Source organism: Salvelinus fontinalis, chromosome 3, assembly GCF_029448725.1.
Source record: "Salvelinus fontinalis isolate EN_2023a chromosome 3, ASM2944872v1, whole genome shotgun sequence".
In the NCBI taxonomy this organism is placed as follows: Eukaryota; Metazoa; Chordata; class Actinopteri; order Salmoniformes; family Salmonidae; genus Salvelinus; species Salvelinus fontinalis.
Genome location: NC_074667.1, coordinates 36,005,371 through 36,022,379, shown reverse-complemented (window position 1 = coordinate 36,022,379; position 17,009 = coordinate 36,005,371). Strand labels below are relative to the sequence as shown.

Below are 17,009 nucleotides of genomic sequence, written 5' to 3'. Positions count from 1 at the left end.
AAAATAAACAGTAGGCTACAGGCCTATTTCAATCATATTGAAATACATGTCATGTTCAATCAATTGAGTTATATTTTGCTACTTGTAGGATACTGTATGTAATTCCTCTCTCTCTATATATATTTGTCTCGATATATATGCTGTACTGCCAACTGAATTTCGCTCTGCCCAGAGTAGCCTCTCATGTGCATTTTACCAGTAAGCCTATAGTCTCATGAGTCTTCTCATGTACCCCCAGGGGTACTAGTACCTCTGGTTGGGAATCACTGGCCTAACATGTGTGCAATGATGTGCCAAATCGGTGATTTAGAGAATTTTTATTGGTTAAGCATTAGAATAAGCCGCCTCAATATTTGCAGCTGTAAGTTGAAATAGGAGCTGATCCGTTTTCAGTATTGTGAATGTTAAGGTAAGATTTGAATGGATAAAGCTGATCCGAGAGCAGCGCTCCCTTCCTTTCGATACTATCAGTATCAACACATGCTCCAACAACGCACTTAGCGACCGTTCTCTCTGCGTGGTGTTTTTGGAAACGCATTTTACATCTTCTGCAATTGTTGGGAAACCAGGCTCTGACTGTTCCTTCTCTTTACATTCCCTGCCCAGAACCAGAATAGAGGAACAATGTTTTGGCTAGTGTCATTATATATTATTATGTATGAATGTTGCTGTTTATATACTATGTATCTTGATCTTATCTGACTTACCACAACTGATATTCCTTCTGGAAAATAAATGAATTAAATTCAATCCCTCATTCATCATCCTACACTTGACAGTTTTCATCCCCACCTTAGCACGTCTCCGTCTCTCAGCATCCTCTTGAACCGCTCACGGTACCGCACAGCCCCCACCTCGCGAATCTCCCGGATCCTCCGTCTCCAGTTCAGAAAACGGTAATGGAGGTTGATGTCGTCCATCGCTTACCTGATGAGAGAAACAGGAACCTTGAGGTGTTGATCCTCTACCCTACTCTCATATACGTTTTTGAAGTGGCAGCTGCATATGAATCGCAGGCTGAATAGTTATGGACTAGGATGTCGGTTGTGCATTTGTTTGGTTCAGTTGGATCGAAATCAAACTAAAAAATAATAATAATCCCAAAGTAGCTTGTACGAGGATGTCTAATAATAACACATGTAATGTACGGCGTATTACCTAGTTAATACACAATATACCTAGTTAGCTAGCAATTTAAGACACATATCAAATGTTACTAGTCTAGAGCGAACTAGCCAGCTATCTAGCTCCATCTGCCAAAACCTACAGGGAAATAAATACTGTTAGCTACTGTAGCCGTAGGTTAACGTTAGCTAGCTATCCACATCAAGCACTTCTCAACCACACACACAGCGAGGAAGAGTTCTGTCCGTACGAAGCACATCCTCTCACACGTCCGGTAACTTTTTGTTTATTTATAAAACACACACTGACTAAAAGTTGCACACCTTATCGTTAAGCTACTGTCTTTCATCTGTGGCCAAATTCCTTGTTGTTTACAAATTTCCCGTACGTGCTCTCCAGCTCCATCAAAACAAATTCTGCTGAGTGCAAATGGCGCGTTCTAATGACATCATGATACCAATAACATTTGTTTCCGGCAATCTATAAAGTACTCTACTGTAGCTGTTTATTTTAGGCTGTAGGCTATTTTTCAAATAGCATTATTATCTAAATTGAGTTGGCTACACTTGACAGTGAACATTTGTCTTATATATATATATATATATAAATGAAACTTGTGTGTGAGTGAGCAAAACAGAATTTGAGATGACAGTAAAATAATAAAGGAGCCTAATTATGGGGCGGAGCCGTATCTTTTTTTAGAAGGATGAATCCTGAGTTTTGGGGTGGGTTACGTAATTGTTAGGTGTGGAAAGGGAGGGCTTCCATAGCTATCTTTTTTTTTTAAATAAGTCTTGATTGTGAAACATTTGAACCGAACAACGTTCGGATCGTGAACTGGGAATACAGAACTGACAGCACATGTTTCTTTCTTTTACATATTCGTTGCCAGATTGGCTTCAGCATTAAACAGCAGTGTTTTTCCCCTTCATTTTTCTAAAATAAGTCATTTTTAAAGAGGTGGTCCTCCTACAAAATTCTTCACTAGTCCATTATCATGACACACACACAGAGAGAGAGAGAGGAATGCATTTCCTGTCATGGAAGAATTAATCATGTTTGGCTTAGTCAGCCAAAGTCCCCTATGTTAAGTGGCACTCTGGCACCCTCTCCGTCAATGTCTCTCTGATCAAAGTCTGAACGTGCACTTTTACGTCATCAAGCTACTCTTTTGTGTTCATTATTTGTTATTTTAAGCTAAGCCATGGCAACTGCAAATGCAAACATTTCATTTAATGTGGTCATTAAACTTTGGATGTGAGTGACTAATGCCTTGATTAGAATTCCTTTGGTGTTTGACTGTACATTCCAAAGTTCCAAAGACGGTAGCCCACATTTTAAACAGCTCAGGTGTTCAGTCGTAAAGTACAGTAAAGGAATAGGATTTAGACCAGTGCCTGATGCAACGGTTTAACAAGATTGCTGTTGGAACCTGTCCAAATTCATTATCAGGCTTCTTCATCAATAACCATCAAAGCACAGGTGAAGTATGTACAAGGGTTATTCTCCATTTGTATACACAGAAGAGAACACTTAATCAAACATATATGTTTTCTATAAACAAATGTTCTCATCACCAGCCTGTCATTTTACATGTGTCAGTGATGCTTACTTGTAAAACACATAAATCAAACGTATTCCCGGTGGAAAAACAATCATGCTGAATATGAAACAGCAATAATGACACATTCATGATGGGGTTACGGCTAACCCTATTTCACCAGCAGGCACTGGTAAAGGAAAGGTGTGTGTGTCAGAGACAAGGGGAAGTGGGGGTGTGCTCAGCAATCTAGAAATGAGAAGGGAGACTAATATTCCTCTCTCCCTCTTTCCTTCCCCCTCCCTCTCCCTCCACCTTTTGGCTCTTTAAAAGCCGCTGTCCGTGGTGTCTGTCTGCTTCATTATCGCTCTGTTGTAGCTGGAGGGGATTCCTATCCACTCTGCCTCGCGTCTCCCAGCCAACAACTGGAACTGAGCTGAATAAGAACAAATCTCAGACAACAGCCTACCTGACATTGAAACAAATAGGAACCTCCTGGACTATTACTTAACTTTTGTTGGTGGACCACGTGTATTTTGAGGGAAACATGCTTCTGTACCCTGACCTTCTGGCCCTGCTCTTCCTCCAGCTTGCCCTCTCCAGCCCATGGACACTAGCCTCCCGGCTGCCTCCTCTCAGAGGAAGGAGTCCCTCCAGTAAGGGCTTACAGGGGGCTAGGGCCCCCAACCAGAGGCAACAGTCTGGGGAGCTCAGCACCACCGTCCTGTTCCTGGGGGAGCCCTGTGGGGTCTACACCCTGAGCTGTGCCCGAGGACTCCGCTGCGCCCCACCACTGGGAGACCCCAGCCCCCTCCAGGCCCTTCTGCAGGGCAGGGGAGTCTGTGGCAACGCCAGTGAACCCAGCCCTTCTGATAGTCCCCAGCCCAAAGGTAAGACACCTACTACATCACAGAGGGAGACGCCACTCAGTTACATCTGGTGGGGTGGAGGAGGGGGTACTGTAAACTATAACTAAAATCAATGCTAAATTGAGCTTTTGCAGATAGTTCACTTGACCTAGTTATGAGCTCTATAACAAGGGCCCAGAGTTTATCCTTGTCAGGATATGGACATGACGCCAGCGCTGTATATCATAGATAAATAAATAAATGTCGCTCTGATGACTTTGTTGTGATAAGAAAGGTCCCGATTGTGAGATTGTATTGGCCTGTGGAAGTGGAAAATGTGTAGCTTCATCAGAAGTAAGAAATACAGCTAGGTCGTAATGGAGCACACAATTGGCACTGACAGTAGTTTACATTGGTGACAGAGCCAAGATCAGTATGCAGTGCTCCAAACTAAGCCACAAGACTTAGGATTTCTTTCAAATAAATTTATGCTCAGACTCCACCAGGAATTAATTTGTTTTGTGTATGGGAAATGTTATTTTCTTAAATAATCCCAATTATGTCATGTTAACCTCAAATCACCAGCAGCTGGTAATTTTACTCTACAACCTGTTAATGCCAATCTGTGAACATGATATGTGACTCTACCTACTGGTTTGTCTCTGCCACTGCATTAATCAGATATTTCAGTAATCAGTTACTGTGGTAATGTAATCCATTACTATGCTAAAGCTGTTGTCATGTATTTTTTCCAGCCACACACCCGACACTGACTGAAAACCTGGAGAAGGTAAAATCCTTTACTTAAGACATTTCACATGTTGTACTTCTAAATGTGTGGAGGATTGTGTTGAGCGACATAATTGAAGATAATAAAACATGCACCTGAAATAGTGGCGGGGGTTTTAATAATGAAAACCTGCTCTCTCTCCGTCTCTCTCTCCTCTCTCCAGGCTCCGTGTCGTAGGCTGCTGAACACTGTACTTAAAGGTCTTGAGCCCATGGTCTTCCAGTCAGACCGTGGCGATATCTATATGCCCAACTGTGACAAGCGTGGTTTCTTCAGAAAGAAACAGGTAGGTTTAGAAGCAGACTGGTTTATGCATGTATAGCAGAGGTGGTTCGCCAAACTATGCTTGCATGATGAGTGACCTTGCCTAAGTAGGAGTTCAGTGGACCAACTCAATCTTGAGTTGCAGGCTGGACTCGATAGTCAATGCCTGGTCAGAAATGTTTGTGTGTATGTGTTTGAGTGTCGTTATTGTGTCCTATACAAAACTGCACATCTCTAATAGGCTTTATCTCTGTGTGGCAGTGTCGGTCGTCTCGGGGCATGCACCGCGGTCACTGCTGGTGTGTGAATGAGAGTGGCATGCCAACATCATCACACACAAGTCCAGAGGGCACCCTGATCTGTGACAATGTATGAGAGGGCACTGCCCAGTCCAACACACCCTGAAGTCTGGAATATTGACCAATGGGTGAGGATCGAGAGGAAAAGCAAGATGAGGAGAAAAGAGAGGGATAGAAGAAGAACAGAAGAGCTGCCCAAAGTGCTGGACACTAAATGGCCAATACATGCACAATTCACCCATCTATATCCCAAATGGCACCCTTTGTAGGGAATAGGGTGCCATTTCAGATGCATTCCCTACTACACTACTACCTACAAGCACATCTTTCCAATTGCATTTCTCGGGCAGGTCATTCGCTTTATTTATCCCTGTATGTTTGGTCTCACAGCGCCCTCTAGTGATGAGTTGTGATACAGTTCAAACCAGAGATTATTTACTAAATAGGCTTCACCTGAGTTTAGACTGGATAGGTATGGAATTATTGCACTTTTTAGTTTCAACATCTGTACTCTGTGTTATAAATATGCAGAGTTGTGAGTTAATTTTATAACCTAACTCAAAGTGGGTAGACCTGTAGTAGACTACATCCCCAATCCCATTCACCCGCTGCGTCCCATGACATTCTAGGCCAAGGTACGAGGTCGACAGCCTGCTGGTTTTCTGTTCTACCTGATAATGAATTGCACACACCTGGTGTCCCAGGTCTAAATCAATCCTTGATTATAGGGGGACAATTAAAAAATGCAGTGGAACTTGCTTCGAAGTCCAGAGTTGAGTTTGAGGGGTCTAGGCCTAGTGATGAGGATTGTCTCTGATGATGTTACCACTGTCGCTCTTATAGTTCTGAAACTATGCACTTAAATCTGACATTCTGATGTTCAAACTCCAGGACCAAGAACAACTGGAGCACCTCCAACCTTTTTACTGACATTATAGCTGAGCAGACATGTTTTTAGAGTATAAGATATAGTCTTTTTATATACATATATAAATTAAAACCTGATGTATTATTTAATTATCAGTATGTATTTTTCATAACAAATTGTATATTTTATTTAAGTGTTTTTTTGTCTTCTATTGGGCATGACAAAACATTGTGTTTTGAACTGTACCTGCTGAACATGATATTTTATTGATGTAATTATTTATGTTGACAATCTTTTATACTTAAGTAAATCTGACATTTTATCAATAAAAGCCTCTGAGTGGAAACACACTGGAAGCAAATTTATGTTGATGGGTATCTTTCCCAGATGTCTGGTGAAGTTACTTACCTGCTGTAAAATATACGTTTTAGAGGTTTAACATGTGAGCCTCATAACAGCCTCTAATAACAGCATGTGGTCTACAGTTGAACAAAAACCTGTTTGTGATTGAAAATAACCTTGCTATGGCTGCAATGGCTGGCCAGTGTGCCCTTAATCCAGAAATCGTTCTCATATGACCAGGAAGATTTAGAACAGGACTGGCTCTCAGTTACCATGACAATATCTAAAGCCAAAGAGCTTGGGAGTTAGTTTGCTCTTAAAAGTTTAAAGTGTGTGTTTTTTTTATGTTCTTCACCTTCCAAAAGCACAATCTGAGACTTATAAAAAGATACACAATACACATTTTTCAAACAACATGAGACAGGAATGTTAAGTGAATTAGCTGGCATTTGTGACTTTACATACAGATGGAACACACACGCAAACACACACACAAAGACTGCTTTGTTTTAGTCATTTAAATGTTATTAGGAGATTGCAAAAAGGACGACCTGAACTCATGTAACTACTACATTCCGGAATAAAGGGGAAATTAGAATTAAATGTCACAAAACAAATGTTAATATTTTTGGGAATCTATATAAGTCTCATTGGAGTAATTACATTTGAACCATATTCTAGTCTTTTATGATAATCTAAATATAGGTCAACAATATCGAACAATTGTTACGGACTAATTATGTACAAATCTAAGGTAGTTGAATGAGAAGTTGATTGTTTTGACATTCAATGGCGCTGGAGTGTATAGAGGCCGTTTTACGGGATCCTGACCAATTTTGCTGTTTTGTGTGTTTTGTTTGCGCTGATCTTAACACTTCTTGCACATAATGGTTCCGCCCATCGTTTCCTATAACCTTAAAAAGCTTCTAGACATCAGAACAGAGATCACTAACCTCAATTTGTATGAAGATTGATACTTCAACGAGTCGGCGGCACAGGACATACTGCTCACCCCAGACCAGGCCCTAATCCCCGACAGGTGGAAGAGAAAGAGACGGCGATATAGAGGCCAACGTGCGGGTACCCTGATGAAACTACGCAGAGGAGAAAATAAACAGCCACAACCATCTGTTCTATTGGCAAATATACAAATCACTGGAGACCTGAAGATGGGACCTGAAGAACTGTAATATCCTATCCTTCTCGGAAACTTGGCTGAACAAGTAAATTGATCATATTCTAGCTGGTTTTTCTATCCATCGGCAGGACAGAACGGCAGCGTCGGGTAAGCTCAAGGGGGGTAGTGTGTGTATCTTTGTTAACAACAGCTGGTTCGCAATCTCTAATATTAAGGAAGTCTCGAGGTTCTGCCCGCCTACGTTAGAATACCTCATGATAATCTGTAGACCATACTATTTATCAAGACAGTTTTCCTCTATAATTTTCTTAGCTGTCTATTTACTGCCACAAACCGATGCTGGCACTAAGACCACACTCAACGAGCTGTATAGGGCCATAACTAAATAGGAAATAGTTCACCCAGAGGTGGCACTACTGGTGGCCAGGGATTTTAATGCAGGAAAACTAAAATCCGTTTGAACTGATTTCTACCAGCATGTCACCTGTGCAACTAGAGGCGAAAAAACGACATCACCTTTACTCCACACACAGAGTCGCATACAAAGCTCTCCCTCGACAACTTTTTGGCAAATCTGACCATAACTCTATCCTCCTGATTCCACCTTACAGGCAAAAACTCAAACAGGAAGTACCAGTGGCACGCTCAATACGGAAGTGGTCCGATGAAGCAGATGTTAAGCTGCAGGACTGTTTCACTAGCACAGACTAATATATTCTGGGACACATCTGAAAGCATCGAGGAATTTACCACATCAGTCACCGGCTTCATTACTAAGTGCATCATCGACGACGTCCCCACAGTGATCGTACGTATATATCCCAACCAGAAGCAATGGATTACAGCCAACATCCACACTGAGCTAAAGGCTAGAGCTGCCGCTTTCTAAGTGGGACACCAGTGGAGGCTGCTGAGGGGAGGGCGGCTCATAATAATGGCTGGGATGGATAGAATGGAATGGCATGTAACACACGTAAACCATGTTTTTGCTGTATTTGGTACAATTCCACCTATTACAATTCCACCTATTACACTCCAGCTATTACCACGAGCCCATCCTACCCAATTAAGGTGCCACCAACCTCCTGTGCAGGACACCCTCTGCCCTCTGACGAACATTCAAACAGGAAAAGCTTCAATTGAGGACTGAGATCGAATCCTACTACACTGGCTCACTCACAAAGCCACAGGGCCAGACGAATTACCAGGACGCACTGACCAGATGGCAAGTGTCTTTACTGACATTTTCCTCCTCTCCCTTACCCAGTCTGTTTCAAGCAGACCACCAGTCGCTGTGCCCAAGAACGCAAAGGTAACCTGTCTGAATGACTATCGCCCTGTAGCACTCACATCTGTAGCCATGAAATGCTTTCAAAGTCTGGTCATGGCTCACATCAACACCATCATCCCAGACACGCTGGAGCCACTCCAATTTGCAAAGAGCCCCAACAGATCCACAGATGTCGCAATCTTTATTGCACTCCACACTGCCCTTTCTCACTTGGACAAAAGGAACACCTATGTGAGAATGCTGTTCATTGACTACAGCTCAGCGTTAAACAACAATGGTGCCCTCCAAGCTCATCACTAAGATAAGGAACTTGGGACTGAACACCTCCCTCTACAACTGGATTCTGTACTCCCTGACATGAAGCCACCAGGTGGTGAGGGTAGCCAACAACACATCTGCCACACTGACCTTCAACAAGGGGGCCCCTCAGAGGTGCCTGCTTGGTCTCATCCTCTATTCCCTGTCAAAATTGTTGATGAGAAAGCATATAGGGAGGAGGGCAGTGTGGTGCCAGGACAACAACCTCTGCCTCAACGTCAGCAAGACAAAGGAGCTGATCGTGGACAACAGGAAATGGAGGGCCGAGCACTCCCCCATTCACATCGACGGGGCTGCAGTGGAGCGGGTTGAGAGCATCAAGTTCATCGGTGTCCACATCACTAAGGATCTATAATGGTCCAAACACACCTACACAGTTGTGAAGAGGGCACAGCAACTCCTCATCCTCCCCAGGAGACTCAAAAGATTTGGCATGGGCCATCAGATCCTCAAAAAAGAAAGTAAAACAATTAAATAAAGGATAAATTAAAATAATAAAAGTTATACAGCTGTACCATGACTGGCTGCATCACCGCTTGGTATGGCAACTGCTTGGCATCACTGGGAAGGAGCTCCCTGCCATCCAGGACATCTATGCCAGGTGGTGTCAGAAGAGGGCCCTAAATAAAAGAAATAAAAAACTCCAGCGCCCAAGTCATAGACTGCACCAAGTATGGAACCAACAGGACCCTGAACAGCTTCAACCCCCAAGCAATAAGACTGCTAAATAGTTAAATAGTTAACCAAATAGCTATCCGACTATCTGTAGTGAGCCTTTTTGCAATAACTTGTTTTGACACATCAACTCTGTACAGCTACCCCCTGTATCCAAGTTATTGTTACTCATGGTGTATCTATTATTACATGTATTATTGCTTGTTTTACTTTCTCTAGTTTACTTCTCTCTGCATGTTTGGGAAGTTCCCGTAAAACAAACTTTTCACTGTTAGTCCACACCTGTTGTTTACGAGGCATGTGATGAATGAAATTAGATTTGATGTTGCTGCATTTGTGGGCGGAGTGCGCGAGCGCTGAAATCGTTGCGCACCTGTCAACTGGACACTGGGTAGGTGATGCAAGATGATGGCGAGTGTCTTTAATGTGATCTGAGTTTGTTTTTCGGCGACTAATAGGGTAACAGAGTCGCTTAAAGAAGGCAAAAATAAATAATTAAACCAGGGAGTCATTGAAGGAGTTTGTCGTGGCAGCGTCACAAACTTGGGACCGAATAACAACATCAAACCAAAGGGGAATTCATGTAAACAAAATTAATAACGATTTTTTTTTTGTCCTCTGCTCTTCATTGCAACCAACTCAGACGATTATTTACTGTACTTTAACCGCGCAATGGCTTCTCCGGGTGCCACTTCGAGTCCTTTGAGTATCCTGGCTCCCAAAACGAAGACAAAGAAGAAACATTTTGTACAGCAGAAAGTGGAGGTGTTCCGAGCCAGTGACCCTGTTCTAAGCGTCCTTATGTGGGGAGTCAATCACTCGGTACGTCGATTAAATCAAAGTTTTTGTTGATGTTGTTGTTGTTATTATTATTATTATTATTATTATTATTATTATTGTGTGTGTTCTAACAGTGTAACGTATCCACTATCTGCAGATTAATGACCTGGTCCAGGTGCCTGTCCCCGTCATGCTGCTTCCTGATGACTTCAAAGCCAATACCAAGATCAAAGTCAACAACCATCTCTTCAACAAGTAGGCTACCTTACTAGACTACATACAACTCCGTAAAAATAGATATATTGATCCTTGCCCAAGTGGAGAGTTAATAATGTCATCTGATTATAAATCCCCTTCTTGACTCAATTGTTCCAAATTTGTCACACAATCTCTGCCAGGGCCGGCTCTAGCCTTTTGGGGGCCCTAAGCAAGATTTGGTTGCCCTTTTAGTTCATTTCCTTGAATTGTACACATTTTTCTATTATGGCGTAGAGTAAATGGTGTTGTTTTAAAGGCCTAGTGCAATCAAAAATGTTATTTTACACACTGAGGTTGGAATAATACTGTGAAACTGAGAACATGATGATAATGGCCTATTAGTGTAACAGCTGTTTGAAAACACCAGCTGAAATTTCAGCCTGTTTTGGTGGGATGGATTATTGGTCTTCCATTATGACAGCACCATGCTGTAAATTAGTTAATAGACCAATAAGAGTTCCAAACCTCTCTGACAATAATAGCTCATTTTCAGTTTTCCCCTTCCCACCCCGACCACTCCCAGACAGTCCTAGCAAAATTCTTGCTTGAGAAATTCAAATCAAATCAAATTGTATTTGTCACATGTGCCAAATACAACAGGTGTAGACCTTACAGTGAAATGCTTACTTACAAGCCCTAAACCAACAATGCCGTTTTAAGAAAATACCCCCAAAAAGAAAGAGATGAGAATAACAAATAATTAAAGAGCAGCAGTAAATAACAGGGGGCTATATACAGGGGGTACCGTTACAGAGTCAATATGCAGGGGCACCGGGGTCGAGGTAATTCAGGTAATATGTACATGTAGGTAGAATCAAATCAAATCAAAGTTTATTTGTCACGTGTGCCGAATACAACAGGTATAGACCTTACAGTGAAATGCTTACTTACAGGCTCTAACCAATAGTGCAAAAAAAGGTGTTAGGTGAAAAATAGGTAAGTAAAAAAGACAGGCTATATACAGTAGCGAGGCTATAAAAGTAGCGAGGCTACATGCAGACACCGGTTAGTCAGGCTGATTGAGGTAGTATGTACATGTAGATATGGTTAAAGTGACTATGCATATATGATGAACAGAGAGTAGCAGTAGCGTAACAGAGGGGTTGGCGGGTGGCGGGACACAATGCAGATAGCCAATGTGCGGGAGCACTGGTTGGTAGGCCCAATTGAGGTAGTATGTACATGAATGTATAGTTAAAGTGACTATGCATATATGATAGAGAGTAGCAGCAGCGTAAAAAGAGGGGTTGGGGGGACACACAATGCAAATAGTCCGGGTAGCCATTTGATTACCTGTTCAGGAGTCTTATGGCTTGGGGGTAAAAACTGTTGAGAAGCCTTTTTGTCCTAGACTTGGCACTCCGGTACCGCTTGCCATGCAGTAGTAGAGAGAACAGTCTATGACTGGGGTGGCTGGGGTCTTTGACAATGACACCGCCTGGTGTAGAGGTCCTGGATGGCAGGCAGCTTAGCCCCAGTGATGTACTGGGCCGTACGCACTAGCCTCTGTAGTGCCTTGCGGTCAGAGGCCGAGCAATTGCCGTACCAGGCAGTGATGCAACCAGTCAGGATGCTCTCGATGTTGCAACTGTAGAACCTTTTGAGGATCTCAGGAACCATGCCAAATCTTTTTAGTTTCCTGAGGGGGAATAGGATTTGTCGTGACCTCTTCATGACTGTGTTGGTGTGTTTGGACCATTCTAGTTTGTTGTTGATGTGGACACCAAGGGACTTGAAGCTTGGGACTTGGGACTCTCAACCTGCTCCACTACAGCCCCGTTGATGAGAATGGGGGCGTGCTCGGTCCTCCTTTTCCTGTAGTCCACAATCATCTCCTTAGTCTTAGTTACGTTGAGGGATAGGTTGTTATTTTGGCACCACCCGGCCAGGTCTCTGACCTCCTCCCTAGAGGCTGTCTCGCCGTTGTCGGTGATCAGGCCTACCACTGTTGTGTTGTCTGCAAACTTAATGATGTTGTTGGAGTCGTGCCTGGCCATGCAGTCGTGGGTGAACAGGGAGTACAGGAGGGGACTGAGCACGCACCCCTGTGGAGCTCCAGTGTTGAGGATCAGCGTGGCAGATGTGTTGCTACCTACCCTCACCACCTGGGGGCGGACCGTCAGCAAGTCCAGGATCCAGTTGCGGACCGAGGTGTTTTGTCCCAGGATCCTTAGCTTAGTGATGAGCTTTGAGGGCACTATGGTGTTGAACGCTGAGCTGTAGTCAATGAATAGCATTCTCACATAAGTGTTCCTTTTGTCCAGGTGGGAAAGGGCAGTGTTGAGTGCAATAGAGATTGCATCATCTGTGGATCTGTTTGGGCGGTATGCAAATTGGAGTGGGTCTAGGGTTTCTGGGATGATGGTGTTGATGTGAGCCATGAGCAGCCTTTCAAAGCACTTCATGGCTATGGACGTGAGTGCTACGGGTCTGTAGTCATTTAGGCAGGTTGCCTTTGTGTTCTTGGGCACAGGGACTATGGTGGTTTGCTTGAAACATGTTGGTATTACAGACTCAATCAGGGACATGTTGAAAATGTCAGTGAAGACACCTGCCATTTGGTCAGCACATGCCCGGAGCACACGTCCTGGTAATCCGTCTGGCCCCGCGGCCTTGTGTATGTTGACCTGTTTAAAGGTCTTACTCACGTTGGCTACGGAGAGCGTGATCACACAGTCATCTGGAACAGCTGATGCTCTCATGCATGCCTCAGTGTTGCTTGCCTTGAAGCGAGCATAGAAGTGATTTAGGTCGTCTGGTAGGCTCGTGTCACTGGGCAGCTCGCGGCTGTGCTTTCCTTTGTAGTCTGTAGTAGTTTGCAAGCCCTGCCACATAAGACGAGCGTTGGAGCCGGTGTAGTATGATTCAATCTTAGCCCTGTATTGACACCTTGCCTGTTTGATGGTTCGTCGCAGGGCATAGCAGGATTCTTTGTCTGCTTCCGGGTTAGAGTCCCGCACCTTGAAAGCGGCAGCTCTACCCTTTAGCTCAGTGTGAATGTTGCCTGTAATCCATGGCTTCTGGTTGGGGTATGTACGTAAAGTCACTGTGGGGACGATGTCCTCGATGCACTTATTGATGAAGCCAGTGACTGATGTTGTGTACTCCTCAATGCCATCGGAAGAATCCCGGAACATGTTCCAGTCTGTGATAGCAAAACAGTCCTGTAGTTTAGCATCTGCTTCATCTGACCACTTTTTTATAGACCGAGTCACTGGTGCTTCCTGCTTTAATTTTTGCTTGTGAGCAGGAATCAGGAGGATAGAATTGTGGTCGGATTTACCAAATGGAGGGTGAGGGAGAGCTTTGTACGCGTCTCTATGTGTGGAGTACAGGTGATCTAGAATGTTTTTCTTCTGGTTGCACATTTAACATGTTGATAAGAATTTGGTAGAACTGATTTAAGTTTCCCTGCATAAAGTCTCCGGCCACTAGGAGCGCCGCCTCTGGGTGAGTGGTTTCCTGTTTGCTTATTTCCTTATACAGCTGACTGAGTGCGGTCTTAGTGCCAGCAGCTGTCTGTGGTGGTAAAGTATGTGTAGCCATTTGATTAGATGTTCAGGAGTCTTATGGCTTGGGGGTAGAAGCTGTTAATAAGAAGCCTCTCGGACCCAGACTTGGCGCTCTCGTACCGCTTGCCGTGCGTTTGCAGAGAGAACAGTCTATGATTAGGGTGGCTGGAGTTTTGACCATTTTTAGGTCCTTCCCCTGACACCGCCTGGTATAGAGGTCCTGGATGGCAGGAAGCTTGGCTCCGGTGATGTACTGAGCTGTACGCACTACCCTCTGTAGAGCCTTGCGGGTCAGAGGCCGAGCAGTTGCCATACCAGGCAGTGATGCAACAATCAGGATGCTCTCAATGGCTTTTACTAAGAAGCTATTTTTGTCAATGTTTTAAATTAAAATGGTAAAAAAATCCCTGTAAGGTACTTAATTATTACCCTGAAATGATTTGATAGTGAGATAAAAAAAAAAAACAGCTGCATTGGACCTTTTTTAAGTCAAGTTTTTACCCAATTATACACATTTTGCCATGGGGCAGAGAGAAAACATTGCAATTTTCTAACACATTTCATGCAATTCCACTCATTTTGCCAAGGAGCAGAGAGCATACAATTGCAGTTACTGCTAATTTCCTGCAAATATACCAATTTTGCCATGGTGTGGAGATACATTTTTGCATGTTTTAAAGCTAATTTACTACATATGTAGAAAACTACCAGTCTAAACATTGTTTGGTGACATGGCTAATTGAGTCAGTGACTGACATAACAAGAGAAAAACTGCTAATGCACAACCAAATTTTGGAATTGCACACGGTTTATTCTACTATTCTTAGTAAGTTGAGACCCCGACTGAGTTCCTAAAAAAAACATGTTTTAAAAAATTTAGTCGAGCGCCCTTGGCCGCAACGTGGACCTAAGAGAACGTTCATGTTGCTTATGCCTGGAACCGGCACCGATCTTTGCCACAAACCAATTTTCAGTTCTAGCAATAATTGCATAATAGAAGATAGGTTTGTCTATGTTTATCTGAATTTCAAAGGCGAGCACTACCTATGAAGCTGCATTCTGTGCAGAGATGTGAGAGGGAGAGTTTTTGGGAAACACTGCTACCTAAAGCATTGTTGAGAGCTTTGGAGCCTTGCAGGTTTTGTAAGAAGGAAGATTTACAGTAAAGTGCTCATACTATTCTAAAAGAGAAAGAAATGTCCTGTGTGTGGACCATAGCAGGGATTGTTTAATCTCTCGGTGCAGCTCAGCTCACACAAACACCATGACGCTCAATGGCTAAGTAGACAGCGCAATTAGACTCACGATGACATGTCCACTGAAAGGAATGTGAAAGGAATCGGACACAGAGAGAGAGAGAGTGTGTGTGTGTGTGTGTGTGTGTGGGTGTGTGAGACGCACACAGAAGTGACAGAGATGAGTCTAATTTAAAAAAGTGTATTCTTGTATTTGTCAAAGGCCAGAGATTGGCTGCTCTGATGTTTCATTTTGTGTTGTTATTGTACAGTGGGGTCCTGCATGTTTCCTAGGCAGAGACCGTAAACTGTATAAACCTCAATGAGATTTGGTAGATTTTTCCAATCCTTTAATCTGGTCAGGAATTCAGACCCTGGTGGAGGATTGCTCCCACTTTACTTTGTTTGGATTCTTTTTCATTTGCACAAGAATGAGAAAGTCCTTTGAAATAATTTTGGAATGATAGGCACAGTGGTTCAGATATCGTAATATCAATCAGATGTTCTCAGAAATGCCGTCCTCTATTATTAATCCAGTTATTATTGCAATGCTATTTTTACAGTAGCCCTTGGACTGCAAAACTTACTCATCCAAAATGGTTATTGCACGGTAGTGGTTGCAACAATATAATTGATTTGAGATTGTTCTCAGATTATTCTTCAATACACTATTCACAATATTAATCAGTTATTGAGCTCAGTTGTACAAGTTGCTCATTCCGATCCTTGTATTTACAGTTTGTTCTCTTCTCTGCTTTCCTCCCGAAGTTGTAGTACACAGCTGAAAGCACTTGGGAGAATGATTAGAAGCGTGTTGTCCCGTTTCTGAACAATGAAGTGTGAAATTCCTGCCTCAAGTAGGGAGAGGAGAGGGAAAGCGAGAGGGAGATGCAAAACAACATGCAGAATAGAGGCCAAATGATATCCATGTCCTCGTGGTTAATAGGTGTAGTGCATCAGGTCATTAAGTTGAAGTCTGGTTCTGCTGTTTCTCATGTTTGTCTACAAGATGTAGAATTATAGTCCTAATGTTTGTGAATGTTGAATTCATACAGGCCTAACCTTATAAAACCCATAGAATTAGAATGAGTAGAAGAGGCATCCCCATTCGTTCTACTTGTATGATCGGTAATCCAGAAAAATAATATAAAGCTGTAATAAACATCAATAGTTACACTTTTGATCTCTATTATTTGTTTCTCTACAGAGAGAATCTTCCAGGACATTTCAAGTTCAAAGAGTATTGTCCACAGGTGTTCCGCAATCTCCGAGAGCGCTTTGGAATCGAGGATCTGGATTATCAGGTATGAATACCCACACACAGGCAAACATGGTGAGTCTTTATAAGCTCTGTGGCTTTGATGGCCTACTAGAAAGGGGGTAGGTTTGAATGGGGCAGTTTTAAATTTGCATGAGGTTGGCATAATATTTGCATAGATTGGTTGGTAGGTAAGGTCTGTGTGTTCACTGCATGTTTTCACATAGTGGTGTCTTTTCATTGTCACAGGTTATGTGACATTAATAGGGACTCATGTATGAATTGGGGGAGAGTTGCCATTCAAAGGTGATGGAATTTTACTGCTCCGATACCCGTTTAATCAGTCATATCCCAATTTTCTTCTAAGATGCATCTACCATCTGTTTTGATGTTGTGTTAGAAAAACATGAACTCCACATTAATTTACGTTTCAGTCATGAAAACATCTGTTAGATTTTGTGGTTAACC

General features: G+C 42.9%; 3 protein-coding genes across 3 annotated transcripts in view; 2 read left to right on the top strand and 1 right to left on the bottom strand.

The window, feature by feature from the left end:
* Positions 1-1,564, bottom strand: part of LOC129846205 (SPRY domain-containing protein 3-like) — a 52,085-nt gene extending 50,521 nt beyond the window's left edge. The window contains exons 1-2 of the mRNA XM_055914208.1: positions 1,449-1,564; positions 793-927 (exon numbers count right to left, since the gene is read on the bottom strand). Of these exons, the coding sequence (XP_055770183.1) occupies positions 793-920 (128 nt within the window). The 5' untranslated portion in view covers positions 921-927; positions 1,449-1,564. The remainder of the gene's footprint in view (positions 1-792; positions 928-1,448) is intronic.
* Positions 1,565-3,029: 1,465 nt separating this feature from the next.
* On the top strand, positions 3,030-6,080 carry LOC129834601 (insulin-like growth factor-binding protein 6). The gene is made up of 4 exons (XM_055899731.1): positions 3,030-3,555; positions 4,269-4,303; positions 4,467-4,589; positions 4,829-6,080. The coding sequence occupies exons 1-4, from the start codon at positions 3,213-3,215 to the stop codon at positions 4,940-4,942; spliced, it is 615 nt and encodes a 204-aa protein (XP_055755706.1). The 5' UTR covers positions 3,030-3,212; the 3' UTR covers positions 4,943-6,080.
* A 1,751-nt stretch (positions 6,081-7,831) lies between these two features.
* LOC129846201 (phosphatidylinositol 5-phosphate 4-kinase type-2 gamma-like) overlaps positions 7,832-17,009 on the top strand; it is a gene marked incomplete in the record, with an annotated part of 20,522 nt that continues 11,344 nt past the window's right edge. Inside the window, 3 exon segments of the mRNA XM_055914193.1 lie at positions 7,832-10,320; positions 10,436-10,533; positions 16,491-16,587. Of these exon segments, the coding sequence (XP_055770168.1) occupies positions 10,171-10,320; positions 10,436-10,533; positions 16,491-16,587 (345 nt within the window).